Source organism: Perca fluviatilis, chromosome 20, assembly GCF_010015445.1.
Source record: "Perca fluviatilis chromosome 20, GENO_Pfluv_1.0, whole genome shotgun sequence".
NCBI lineage: Eukaryota > Metazoa > Chordata > Actinopteri > Perciformes > Percidae > Perca > Perca fluviatilis.
This window is the reverse complement of record NC_053131.1, coordinates 34084903-34099902: the sequence shown is the minus strand read 5'-3', so window position 1 is coordinate 34099902 and position 15000 is coordinate 34084903. Positions and strand designations below refer to the sequence as shown.

The window sequence follows — 15000 nt, the reverse complement described above, 5'->3', positions numbered from 1 at the left end:
GTGTCCAAACCTTTGGCCTGTACTGTAAATGGGTGGGGGAGAAAGCTATGACATAATCAGAAATATTATAGCCTATATTTTTAGGCCTAAGTAACAAATGTGTACAAAGAAGCACAAGTTGCCCTGTTATGCTGTATGGTGGAGCTTAAGTGCAGCATGGAGCTGAGATGTAAAGAAATAAATAAACACAGCTAGGAGAATGACCTTTGAGCAATTCTGTAGGAAAGTCGGAGGTATGGATCCATTTTAAATGAGTCGTGGCTAGTAACAACATGTGTCGGCGTTGTCGAGTGCATTAAGTACGGCACGCTGCTCGCCTGACGGCTGATAAAACGGAGACGATGAACAGACACATGAAGCAGGCTCGCCGTGGCAGAACAGATGATAGTCAGCCTTCAACGTCATCTTCTGGTACTTCTCCGAGCGTAGGCTCCCCCTGAGGGCGAGGCTAGCCCTCACAGAGACATGCGTCGAGTTTTTTTTACGTTTCTTCATTCGGATCCATCTGCGATCCGTTCCAGTCTGAATAAACTAACGGAGCAGTTTACAGCCTTCTTCTTTGTTACATTATTCATTAAGATCATTTTAAACAGATTTCTGCATTTCAAACAACTCTGAATTGTAGTTGAGAACGTCAGTTATAACGACCCACGTATTAAAACATTGTCGGGTTTAAATCGGGCTCGTAATTACAGTTAATGTGTCGGGCCGGGCCGGGCCGGGCTTGGACACAACGTGCACAGGCTCGGGCTCGATTGTTTTGGGCCCGATCTAAGCTCTACTACACGCTGAAGATGTCAAGTTTTGGAGAAAACTTGGACGGTGCAACAAGGCAGGACTGCTCGGTTCTTTCAGGGAATGATTGTAAAGATTTACAAAGAATATGTTTAGGTCATTTCCTCTCTAACTGGGAGGTTTTAATAAGAATATGTTTAGGTCATTTCCTCTCTAACTGGGAGGTTTTAATAAGAATATGTTTAGGTCATTTCCTCTCTAACTGGGAGGTTTTAATAAGAATATGTTTAGGTCATTTCCTCTCTAACTGGGAGGTTTTAATAAGAATATGTTTAGGGCATTTCCTCTCTAACTGGGAGGTTTTAATAAGAATATGTTTAGGTCATTTCCTCTCTAACTGGGAGGTTTTAATAAGAATAAGTTTAGGGCATTTCCTCTCTAACTGGGAGGTTTTTAATAAGAATATGTTTTGGAGTTTCTTTTAACTGGAGTTTTAATAAGAATATGTTTAGGTCATTTCCTCTAACTGGGAGGTTTTAATAAGAATATGTTTAGGTCATTTCCTCTAACTGGGAGGTTTTAATAAGAATAGTTTAGGCATTTCCTCTCTAACTGGGAGGTTTTAATAAGAATATGTTTAGGTCATTTCCTCTCTAACTGGGAGGTTTTAATAAGAATATGTTTAGGTAATTTCCTCTCTAACTGGGAGGTTTTAATAAGAATATGTTTAGGTCATTTCCTCTCTAACTGGGAGGTTTTAATAAGAATATGTTTAGGGCATTTCCTCTCTAACTGGGAGGTTTTAATAAGAATATGTTTAGGTCATTTCCTCTCTAACTGGGAGGTTTTAATAAGAATATGTTTAGGTCATTTCCTCTCTAACTGGGAGGTTTTAATAAGAATAAGTTTAGGTCATTTCCTCTCTAACTGGGAGGTTTTAATAAGAATATGTTTAGGTCATTTCCTCTCTAACTGGGAGGTTTTAATAAGAATATGTTTAGGTCATTTCCTCTCTAACTGGGAGGTTTTAATAAGAATATGTTTAGGTCATTTCCTCTCTAACTGGGAGGTTTTAATAAGAATATGTTTAGGTCATTTCCTCTCTAACTGGGAGGTTTTAATAAGAATATGTTTAGGTCATTTCCCTCTAACTGGGAGGTTTTAATAAGAATATGTTTAGGTCATTTCTCTCTAACTGGGAGGTTTTAATAAGAATATGTTTAGGTCATTTCCTCTCTAACTGGGAGGTTTTAATAAGAATATGTTTAGGTCATTTCCTCTCTAACTGGGAGGTTTTAATAAGAATATGTTTAGGTCATTTCCTCTCTAACTGGGAGGTTTTAATAAGAATATGTTTAGGTCATTTCCTCTCTAACTGGGAGGTTTTAATAAGAATATGTTTAGGTCCATTTCCTCTAACTGGGAGGTTTTAATAAGAATATGTTTAGGTAATTCCCCTCTCTAACTGGGAGGTTTTAATAAGAATATGTTTAGGTAATTTCCTCTCTAACTGGGAGGTTTTAATAAGAATATGTTTAGGTAATTTCCTCTCTAACTGGGAGGTTTTAATAAGAATATGTTTAGGTCATTTCCTCTCTAACTGGGAGGTTTTAATAAGAATATGTTTAGGGCATTTCCTCTCTAACTGGGAGGTTTTAATAAGAATATGTTTAGGTCATTTCCTCTCTAACTGGGAGGTTTTAATAAGAATATGTTTAGGGCATTTCCTCTCTAACTGGGAGGTTTTAATAAGAATATGTTTAGGTCATTTCCCTCTCTAACTGGGGGGTTTTAATAAGAATATGTTTAGGTCATTTCCTCTCAACTGGGAGGTTTTAATAAGAATATGTTTAGAGGTCATTTCCTCTCTAACTGGGAGGTTTTAATAAGAATATGTTTAGGTCATTTCCTCTCTAACTGGGAGGTTTTAATAAGAATATGTTTAGGTCATTTCCTCTCTAACTGGGAGGTTTTAATAAGAATATGTTTAGGTCATTTCCTCTAACTGGGAGGTTTTAATAAGAATATGTTTAGGTCATTTCCTCTCTAACTGGGAGGTTTTAATAAGAATATGTTTAGGTAATTTCCTCTCTAACTGGGAGGTTTTAATAAGAATATGTTTAGGCATTTCCTCTCTAACTGGGAGGTTTTAATAAGAATAAGTTTAGGTCATTTCCTCTCTAACTGGGAGGTTTTAATAAGAATATGTTTAGGTAATTTCCCTCTAACTGGAGGTTTTAATAAGAATATGTTAGGCTTTCCCCTAACTGGGAGGTTTTAATAAGAATATGTTTAGGTCATTTCCTCTCTAACTGGGAGGTTTTAATAAGAATATGTTTAGGGCATTTCCTCTCTAACTGGGAGGTTTTAATAAGAATATGTTTAGGTCATTTCCTCTCTAACTGGGAGGTTTTAATAAGAATATGTTTAGGGCATTTCCTGCTAACTGGGAGGTTTTAATAAGAATAAGTTTAGGTCATTTCCCTCTCTAACTGGGAGGTTTTAATAAGAATATGTTTAGGTCATTTCCTCTCTAACTGGGAGGTTTTAATAAGAATATGTTTAGGGCATTTCCTCTCTAACTGGGAGGTTTTAATAAGAATAAGTTTAGGTATTTCTCTAACTGGGAGTTTTAAGAATATGTTTAGGTCATTTCCTCTCTAACTGGGAGGTTTTAATAAGAATATGTTTAGGTCATTTCCTCTTAACTGGGAGGTTTTAATAAGAATATGTTTAGGTATTTTCTTAATGGGAGGTTTTAATAAGAATATGTTTAGGGCTTTCCCTCTGACTGGGAGGTTTTAATAAGAATAAGTTTAGGTCATTTCCTCCTAACTGGGAGGTTTTTAAGATTGTTTAGGTCATTTCCTCTCAACTGGGAGGTTTTAATAAGAATAAGTTTAGGTCATTTCCTCTCTAACTGGGAGGTTTTAATAAGAATATGTTTAGGTCATTTCCTCTCTAACTGGGAGGTTTTAATAAGAATAAGTTTAGGTCATTTCCTCTCTAACTGGGAGGTTTTAATAAGAATATGTTTAGGTCATTTCCTCTCTAACTGGGAGGTTTTAATAAGAATAAGTTTAGGTCATTTCCTCTCTAACTGGGAGGTTTTAATAAGAATATGTTTAGGTCATTTCCTCTCTAACTGGGAGGTTTTAATAAGAATATGTTTAGGTCATTTCCTCTCTAACTGGGAGGTTTTAATAAGAATATGTTTAGGTCATTTCCTCTCTAACTGGGAGGTTTTGGGACTGATTGGTGGGATTGCTGTGGACGAAGTACACAGAGATCCACTGGTAAGAGCCAATGAGGTTTCACCATGGATCAGCTCATTTAAATAGCTCACGGTACTGTGTTATGTTAACAGTAAACTTCATGTAATACTGGATGAAGAGTTTTCTTTTGCTGGGTGCAAATGTTCCACCAGAACCAGTTCCTTCCTGAGACTATTTAGCAGAGCCACCGTCACTGCGTCCGGAGCTTAGCGCCGCCCATGATGATTGTGATTGGTTTAGAGAAATGCCGACAACTTTCAGTTTAAAACAGAAAGCCGAGATGTGAAACCAAACCAGCGTGCCGCTGTGTGTGTGTGTGTGTGTGTGTGTGTGTGTGTGTGTGTGTGTGTGTGTGTGTGTGTGTGTGTGTGTGTGTGTGTGTGTGTGTGCAGTAACATGAATGAAAACTTCTGCTTCCTGTTTACTACAAAATAAGATCAGGATTATCCTCCAACAGAACACAACGTGGGCATGGTGTGTGTGTGTGTGTGTGTGTGTGTGTGTGTGTGTGTGTGTGTGTGTGTGTGTGTGTGTGTGTGTGTGTGTGTGTATCCTCTAACAGAACACAATGTGGGCAGTCAGCGAAGCTCGTGTTTGATTCACAGAAAAAAAAATAGAGTTCACAGCCTCAGATTATGTTAATTAACTGAGTACATAACCTTATACAGTTGTGTGTGTGTACAGCCTGCTGGATACACACACACACACACACACACACACACACACACACACACACACACACACACACAGACGTTAAAAGCTAAGCGCTGCCCGGAAGGAAATCATTTAAAAAAACTTTGGGGGATATTTTTCTTCCTGTGTGTGTGTGTGTGTGTGTGTGTGTGTGTGTGTGTGTGTGTGTGTGTGTGTATGTGTGTTTGTGTGTGTGTGCTTGCATGCGTGTGTTTCCTGCAGGCTCCAGAGCAGAGGAGGAGGTGTGGTGTGTGATGTCCCAGCGCGTTAGCAGCGCTAGTTCTAAGTTAACGCTACAGATCTGGGACAGTGTGAAGACCAGGAAGCCCCACACGCACACACAAACACACACGCACGCAACCACACACACACACACACACACACACACACACACACACACACACACACACACACACACACACACACACACAGAGCAGCAGCAGCAGCAGAAGCCAGAACACATACATTTTAGATTTATATAAAGTGTAAGTTCAAACTAACAGGTAAGAATGTATGAAATCTGTGGTGCAATGTTGCTCCAGTAACAGGGTTCATACACATTTTAACCAATACTTTTTCATGACTTTTTGGAAGATTTCCATGACTACTAGTATTCCTGAAAATGTCAGTCGACATTATCCAATAAGAATACTAATGTGTGTTAAAGTTTCCCCTCAGAGGGTTAACTATAACATGAATGATAATATCTGTGGTGTAATGTTGCTCCAGTAGGACCCAACGTACCGCTGTAGGTGATGGAGTATTATATCTGTGGTGTAATGTTGCTCCAGTAGGACCCAACGTACCGCTGTAGGTGATGGTGTATTATATCTGTGGTGTAATGTTGCTCCAGTAGGACCCAACGTACCGCTGTAGGTGATGGTGTATTATATCTGTGGTGTAATGTTGCTCCAGTAGGACCCAACGTACCGCTGTAGGTGATGGTGTATTATATCTGTGGTGTAATGTTGTTCCAGTAGGACCCAACGTACCGCTGTAGGTGATGGTGTATTATATCTGTGGTGTAATGTTGCTCCAGTAGGACCCAACGTACCGCTGTAGGTGATGGTGTATTATATCTGTGGTGTAATGTTGCTCCAGTAGACCCAACGCATCTGTAGGTGATGGGTATTATATCTGTGGTTATGTTGCTCCAGTCAACGTCACTGTAGGTGATGGTGTATTATATCTGTGGTGTAATGTTGTCAGTAGGACCTGTAGGTGATGGGTATTATATCTGTGGTGTAATGTTGTCCAGTAGCCCAAGTCCTGTAGGTGATGGTGTATTATATCTGTGGTGTTGTTGCTCCAGTAGCCCAACGTACGCTGTAGGTGATGGGTTTATATTGTGTGTAATGTTGTCCAGTAGAATGCTGTAGTGATGGTTATATCTGTGGTGTAATGTTGCTCCAGTAGGCTCAACGATGTGTGGTGATGGGTATTTATTGTGTGTATGTTGTCAGTAGGCCAACGCATCGCTGTAGTGATGTATTATATTGTGGTGTATTGTCCAGTAACCCAACGTACCGCTGTATGATGTATTATATTGTGGTGTAATGTTGTCGTAGCCCAACGCATCCTGTGTGATGGTTATTTGGGTTTGTAGTAGTATAGGTTGGTATTGTTGTGGTTGTTTTATACCCGTACGTGGTGTGGTGTCGGTGGTGTCTCCCTCGCCGTAGCGGGTGATGGGCGTGAGGCGGACCAGGTAGGACTCAGGTTTGACCAGTTCGGTCAGGTTGTAGGTCAGCAGCTCACCCTTCTGGATGCTTCCCTCCATGGCGATCTCCTGCTCCCACCAACGAGACTGACTCTTCTGAGAGACACACACACACACACACACACACACACACACACACACACACACACAGAGACAGACACAGACAGACACAGACAGACACATACACACACACACACACACACAGACACAGACACACACACACAGACAGACACACACACACACACAGACAGACACACACACAGACAGACACACACACACAGACACAAACACACACACACACACACACACACACACAAACAGAGACACAGACACACACACACACAGAGACAGACACACACACACACACACACACACACACACAAACAGAGACACAGACACACACACACACAGACAGACACACACACAGACACACAGAGACAGACACACACACACACAGACACACACACACACAGAGACAGACACACACACACACACACACACACACACAAACAGAGACACAGACACACACACACACAGACAGACACACACACAGACACACAGAGACAGACACACACAAACAGAGACACACACACACAGTCACACACACACACACAGACACGCACAGAAAAAGACACACACACACAAAGACAGAGAGAAACACACATACACACACACACACACAGAAAAAGACACGCACACACACACACACACAAAGACAGAGAGAAACACACACACACACAGACAGAGAAACACACACACATACAGACCCATACACACACACACAAACACACACACACACATAAAGACAGAGAAACACACACACAGACAGAAACACACAGAGACACACACACACACAAACACACACAGACAGAGACACACACACACACACACACACACACACACAAAGAAATGGTTTCCTATCACAGTTCCTAATCTCAGCCACTAGGCCTGGGACGATACGTGGGAGCTGAGTCTGATTGTATCGTGATATACATTTAATATGATTTGATGGTTTTATTGAGTATTGCAAGTATCTGACTCCAGATTGTATTTGTACATTTTGCTTTTCGTTTCCTGAACATACTTAAAATACGTTCACGTTATTTCAACGGAGAAGGACGGGAGACTCATCTTCATTCATCGCCATAGAGACCTGCTTTCTACATCCTGGTACCTCCTCTTCCTCTCTCTCCTGTAAACATCTTGTCTTACTTAGTTCTCCTCCAGACTCTCTAAAATCATCTTCATCATCTTCTTCTCATCAGTTTCTGTCTCATCAGCACCTTTTTTAATTGGCATGATAAATAAATACACGTGTGTTGCCAAAGCATGAGAACAAACATACATGTAAACAACAAGGAGTAAATACATCTATATATAATATATAATAATACAAGTAAACAGGATAATTATGATGTCAGATAAACTAATTCTGTGCATGTCAATCAAAAGGTACTCCCTCCCTCCCTCTCTCTCTCTCTCTCTCCATCTCACTCTCTCTCTCCCTCCTTCTCGCTCTCTCTCTCTGTCTCTCTGTCCCTCCCTCTCTCTCTCCCTCTCTCCTTCTTCTCTCCCTCCCTCTGTCTCTCCATCTCTCTCTCTCCCTCTGTCTCTCTCTCTATCCCTCTGCCTCTCTCTCCATCTCCCTCTCCCTCTCTCTCTCTGCAGCACACTGCTCTGTATGAATCAAAGGACAGACAGGTTGCCACAGCAACAAGCCCTCCTCCTCCTCCTCCTCCTCCTCCTCTTCCTGTCCATGTCCAGAAACTGTGTGCTGCAACATTTTACTGCTTCAGATCATTTTCGGGCCTTTTCACACCTGAAAGTCCGGACCAAGGTTCATGTTTCTGTTACGGTGTAACTTTTGATTTGGTGAGTTTTGGTTTCACGCTGCAGTTATGTTAGCGCACCAAAGACCTCTACGTGACAAAACCGCTTCCTGTCGTCACCACACACAGCACGTGAGCTCACCTGCTGATACTTGACATTGATTGGTTCGTTTTTTGACACTTTCAACTACGGATTTCTACGATTTCGACACCCTCTTCCGGTCTTCTAACACGACGACAGCGTCAGAGAGTCCGAACCATCCGATGCTTTCGCGCCGATAAGGTGCCGGACCATGGTTCAGTTTGATCCAAACACACCTGAAAGTCCGAACCAAGGTCCGGACCAAGGTTCGTGTTTCTGTTACATCGTTACATTTGATCTGGTGAGTTTTGGTTTCACACTGCAGTTATGCCAGCGCACTAACCCGTACGTACACACCGCCGCCGACTTGAGCCTCTAAAGTTACCGGAAGTCGTTTATTTTCAACGGAAGCTTCTCTCAGCTGCGAGGAGCGGCAAATCTGTCGGCGTCACGTTTTGGCCGTTTTGAGCGACCAGAGCGTCAATCTGAAAGTTTAAAGTAGGTCAACTTTATGGTAATGAGCTATGACGCGGTTCAGCGGCAGCAGCGGCAAACGCCAGCAACCAATCGGAATATAGACGTCCTTCGTGCTGGCTGATTCCCGGAGAAACATACGATATAAACTTTAGTTCCTGCCAGAACATTAGTTCAGAGAAAATGGAGGAAAAGTTCATCATCGCCGTTGCTGGGTTACCCTATCAGTTATGATATGACGTTGTCTGCGTATAGGGACCAGTTAACGTTACCTGCCGTCTCATGGTCTCTAAACAGTCCTCTCACGGTGAAGTCCTGCACGGATCAACAGCTGGTCGGCTGCTCGCTCTGCCTGCATTCTGCTGCGGTTCAGCGGCTAACGAGCGAGCTAACCGCTAACAGACACCGCTGCGACCAACAAACAATACAAATTCTGTCCTTATAAATGTCATTTATAAAAGGTTTCTAGTGTCAGTGTGTTGGCCGTGCAGCGGCTGCTTGTGCTTTTTATCCAATCGTGTGTTGAACATGGTCGAACATTGAACGCTGCTACGTCAGAGTGGCCAAAGTGCCAAAAAGTTTCCCCGTACTTTCTGACCAGCGTCCATGATGGGGCGGCCAGAGCTTCTTTGCAGCTCAAGTCGGCTGCGGTGTGCACGTACGGTTAAAAACTCTACGTGACAAAACTACGTCCTGCCGTCATCACATACGTGAGCTGCGTCTCCTGATACTTATGTAGGGTGACCAGATGAGAATGGGTCAAATTCGGGACGAAATAATTATTTTTATTCAGGAATTCAACTGACTGTCATGTCTGCTCTTTAACAGCAACATCCAATCCAATCACTGCTTCTCGTGGCTGCCTGGTACTCAACATGAATTTCAAAACACCGCACCAAAATTATTTATTATTTTTATTCAGAAACTCAACTTTTCTTGTCTTGTAAACCCGAAAATACAAATAAAAAATCATTAAAATCATGAACTCAAGTGGTGACGGGAGCTGCAGCTGCAGGACGACTCAGTTAAAAACCACCATGGACAGTTTTTAATGTTCAATCGGACTATAACTATACTCCAGAGTCTGCTCTTGAGACTTTTCTCTAATTTTCGGGACAATTAGGCCAGGATTCGGGATTCGGGACAACTGCTTGGATTTCGGGACTGTCCCGAATTTTTCGGGACGTCTGGTCACCCTATACTTATAACTAGGGATCGACCGATATGGATTTTTTAGTGCCGATGCCGATACCGATTTATTTTTCATCAGCCTTAGCCGATGACCGATACGGGCTGCCAATTTTCTTGAGCTGATATTTGGAGCAGATGCTGCTTTTTGCTCCCTCAATTTACATCATAAAAATGTAAACCCTGCCACACTGGATTTGTTTTGGGAATCTGCTCTGCCATTTCTTTAAAATGAATGGGCGGAGTGAGACAGGCTTTATGCAAAGCAAATCACTCCGCCCAAGTAGCAGAATGAATATAGTTCCCGGTTTGTTTACGGTTAGAAGACGGCTGTGTCTCATGTTACATTGTTTTTTGTACACGCTGTGACTCTACAAATCACAACATGTAAATAGGAACATGTTGGTGTTATTTTGTCACTTTTGTCACAATTCGGAGCAGTAGGACTACTGGAACCAGTTACCTGCAGGATCTGTGCTAGGCTAAGCTAATGCTGGAGACGTCAGACAGCGTTACAGCACGCACGGAGATGAGAAGGGTATGGACTTGTCTAACTCTGGGGGTTACTGTGAATAAGCTAAATTCCCAATAAGTTGGCGTGTTCCTTTAAGGAGCTTTCCCGGTCTTATAACACCAGATATCTAGTCCTGCCAGATGCTCCTGTATTCTGGTAACCATCGGTTTTTCTTTTTTGGCGTTTTCGGAGCGTGATAGTTTTGGTCAGATCAAATCAATCGGGACAGGTTTGGAATCAGATTAAGTATTGATCGACTGAACACCTGAACATTTAACAAGAAGATCAGAGTATATATACAGAACATGTTACTTCTGTCAGCTTGATTTCCAATCTGAATAGGTCGACTCATTTTAAGAATAGTGGCTAATTTGTGCTGGATCGGCTGCCGTTTGACATGCAGTTTTAGACTGATCAACAATTTGGCTGTTGGACATATTGCTCTCTGATCTGAACATTTGTTCGGCTGTGTCGGCTAAGATTTACCAACATGGCAGCTTTCAAAAGAGCTAAAAATTACAGCTGAGTTCAGGCTGTTTGTCTTCACTGTTTATACTTATGCTACGAAAAGTAATGATTAATTTGTATATAATCCGCGTAATGAGCCAGCACGTGCAAGGCGGACATAGAACAAAGTATAAATCTTGCACTGACCTGTCTGATCCCGAGTCTGTAGGCCAGGATCCGGTCCACGGCGTTGGGCTCCATCTGCGTCCACTGCAGCTTGAAGCCGTAGACTCGAGGCTTGTTCTGCCACAGAGCGCTGTACGTGTCGTAGTAAAACTCGGGAGCGTAGGCCTTCCCTGAAGACACACAGGGGTCAGAGGTCACACAGGGCAGAGGACTCAACTACCACTCCCAGGGTGCATTTAGGTAACAAACATCAAATCACAGAGCTTCACATTATGCGACGTAGACTCCGATAACGGTGAGAATCTGAAAAGATTAGAAACCTGATCAAACTATCAGATATATACATATATACATAAACACATATATAACAAAAAAATCAATCAAATCAATGGTTCACTGTGACAAGAGAGAAGAGAAAGAAATGATGAAACAGCGAAAAAACAGAAGAAAAGTGTGCGTTGAACAAAAGAGAACACTGACCCCAATATTGGACCCAACCAGGGCTAAAACAAAAGAGAATATTGGACCTAACCAGGGCTAAAACAAGAGAAAATATTGGACCCAACCAGGGCTAAAACAAGAGAGAATATTGGACCCAACCAGGGCTAAAACAAAAGAGAATATTGGACCTAACCAGGGCTAAAACAAGAGAGAATATTGGACCCAACCAGGGCTAAAACAAGAGAGAATATTGGACCCAACCAGGGCTAAAACAAGAGAGAATATTGGACCAAACCAGGGCTAAAACAAGAGAGAATATTGGACCCAACCAGGGCTAAAACACTGAAGAATATTGGACCAAACCAGGGCTAAAACACTGGAGAATATTGGACCCAACCAGGGCTAAAACACTGGAGAATATTGGACCAAACCAGGGCTAAAATAAGAGAGAATATTGGACCAAACCAGAGCTAAAACAAGAGAGAATATTGGACCCAACCAGGGCTAAAATAAAAGAGAATATTGGACCAAACCAGGGCTACAACTAGAGAGAATATTGAACCCAACCAGCGCTAAAACAAGAGAGAATATTGAACCCAAAAAAAAAAAAAAAACAAAAAAAAAAAAACCAAAAAAAAAACCCCAAAAAAAAAAAAAAAAAAAAAAAAAAAAAAAAAAAAAAAAAAAAAAAACCCCCCAACAAAAAAAAAAAAAACCCCCCCCCCAAAAAAAAAAAAAAACCCCAAAAAAAAACACAAAAAAACCCCCCCCCCCCCAAAAAAACCCCCCAAAACAAAAAAAAAAAACCCCCACAAAAACCCAAAAAAAAAACCCCCCAACCCCAAAAAAAAAAACCAACCCACCCCCAAAACACCAGAGAATATTGGAATAAACCAACCACCATGTAGACAAAGAGGCAGCCCATTCAGAGAAGGAAATGTTGGAGTGAATAACGGAGACATCCAATCAGTTTGAATATCAGGGACTCTGCTATAATCCGAAGTGAGACTGATGGAAACATGAATAATGCAAACAGGAAGGTGAATCTGTTCTGCTGCTTCAACTCAGAGACAGACAAAGAAAAAACACTGAACTTTAGTTTCCTTGTTTCAGTGAAGGTGTGAGGAACAGTCTTCCAGTCTGGCGAGTCGTCATGTTGGAGTTTTGTCTCACGTTTTGATGTCAGAGTTTCACTTCTGCTCTGTCATTTATTCTGCGGCTCTGCTGCCGTCTCAGCGCCGTGTTCACACCTGATTAACAACACAAACTTCACCTCAGCAGCGAGTGACGAGCTCGACATAATCGCCATCATTTTCCATCAGCTCTCCATCCCGAGCTTACAACTTCCCTCCTTTAACGGCTTTCTGCTGCTGCCTGCATGATGCTCGCCGCGCGGCGTGATAAGAGGCTTAACGCTGCCGTGGAGTTTACAGAGAGAGAGAGAGAGAGAGAGAAAATCGCTGCGCTGACAGGGCGTCTCTTCTCTACAGGGGCGCTTTCATCATGGACTCACAGCACATATTCACAACCACATCACATCTCCATGTACTTGGACAGTTATGTACAATAATTACTTGGTGCAATAATTTCAGTTACATGTACAATATCTGTAATTATTCACTGCTGTTACTTAAATTCACACTGTACTTATTTATGTTCACACTAGGGATGTCCCGATCAGCTTTTTTGACCCCCGATCCGATCCCGATCTTTTAAATGTTGATTATCTGCTGACACTGAGTCCCGATCCGATACTTGTATTTGCTCAGATAATAGAGCTGCACACACATTATTTACAGTACTTGATTTACAGCTGATATGTGAAAAGGTACACAGCCTTATTTGTTTAACAGTAATTTAATTTTACTGCGAACCATTTTGAAGTAGCCTACACGGAAGTTGTCCGTTGTGTACTCTTGCCAAGGGGGTAAGATTCTCCCCGAAACGCGTACCTCCTGTGGCACCATTTTGATGCTACCAAGCCATCACCTCCCATAAGCATCCCATTGACTCCCATTCATTTTGCCGTCACTTTGACAGAGAATACCTTTACATCTGAAGCGTTTAAAGACTATTTGTCCGTTGTTTATTTCTAAAGAAACATGACAATGTATAAAAGGCTCCACTACCTTGTAGCTCACGTTATGGCTCCGTAGCAGACGCTTTTATAACAATAGGCTAACGATTGGGTCATAACCACGAGACTTACTGTCACACAGTAGAGGAATTACCGTATAGTACAGGAGAAGCTCACAGGCAGTTTGGACTTCCATTATCTGTTTAGGTTTAATGACTAATGTTAACTAGCATGTTAGTGATCAGTAATGACTAATGTTAACTAGCATGTTAGTGATCAGTAATTAGCCTGTGTCTATGTTATCTCCTTACATATACCTACGCTCTCCGTCTCTGTAAGATTGGGAATGATTGAGATTTCTCTCGGCACAGCTACCAGAAGACTTCACACTTTCAGACAGGTTGCTCACATCTCATCTACGTCTTCAAGCTCAGTTGGAGGCTGCTCAGTAACGCTCAGCCAGCACCGGGAAAGAGACTTCTAGTATTCTTCACTGGTCTCAGACCAGGGACACAGGGTCTGGTGGTCCAGTTCTTTAACTATCTATGACTCTTGCTAGCGTACTGAAATGAACGTGAGACGCTAGATGCAAAACATGTCCGTCAAGCTTAAGTTGTGCACTTTCTTGTGTGTAAAACTGCAACATATTGAACAGTAAATGTTCACAGTAACAGACAAGCGTTTTTGGTCGTCATTCGAAGCCGTTCCACTACAGAAGGCATGTTGGGTGGGTGAAATTAGAAAGCTAACGTTAGCTAACGAGCAGCAGCCGAGTAGGGTTCGGTAGGGGTGGAAAAATATTCTAAGGTTCGGCAGAAACAGAACCCCCTCAAAAAGCCCAATATTCGGCCGAATCTGAACCCGAATCCAGAGTTCGGTGCATCCATTAAATAGGACATAAAATCTTAAAGGTCCCATGACATGGTGCTCTTTGGATGCTTTTATATAGACCTTAGTGGTCCCCTAATACTGTATCTGAAGTCTCTTTTATATAGACCTTAGTGGTCGCCTAATACTGTATCTGAAGTCTCTTTTATATAGGCCTTAGTGGTCCCCTAATACTGTATCTGAAGTCTCTTTTATATAGACCTTAGTGGTCCCCTAATACTGTATCTGAAGTCTCTTTATATAGACCTTAGTGGTCCCCTAATACTGTATCTGAAGTCTCTTTTATATAGACCTTAGTGGTCCCCTAATACTGTATCTGAAGTCTCTTTTATATAGACCTTAGTGGTCGCCTAATACTGGATCTGAAGTCTCTTTTATATAGACCTTAGTGGTCCCCTGATACTGGATCTGAAGTCTCTTTTATATAGACCTTAGTGGTCCCCTAATACTG

The 15000-nt window shown here is 41.9% G+C and overlaps 1 protein-coding gene across 1 annotated transcript in view; it reads right to left on the bottom strand.

Annotated features, from left to right (window-relative positions):
• mdga2a (MAM domain containing glycosylphosphatidylinositol anchor 2a) overlaps positions 1-15000 on the bottom strand; it is a 56370-nt gene that overhangs the window by 19777 nt on the left and 21593 nt on the right. The window contains exons 8-9 of the mRNA XM_039785458.1: positions 11165-11313; positions 6345-6519 (exon numbers count right to left, since the gene is read on the bottom strand). Coding sequence (XP_039641392.1) covers positions 6345-6519; positions 11165-11313 — 324 coding nt within the window. The remainder of the gene's footprint in view (positions 1-6344; positions 6520-11164; positions 11314-15000) is intronic.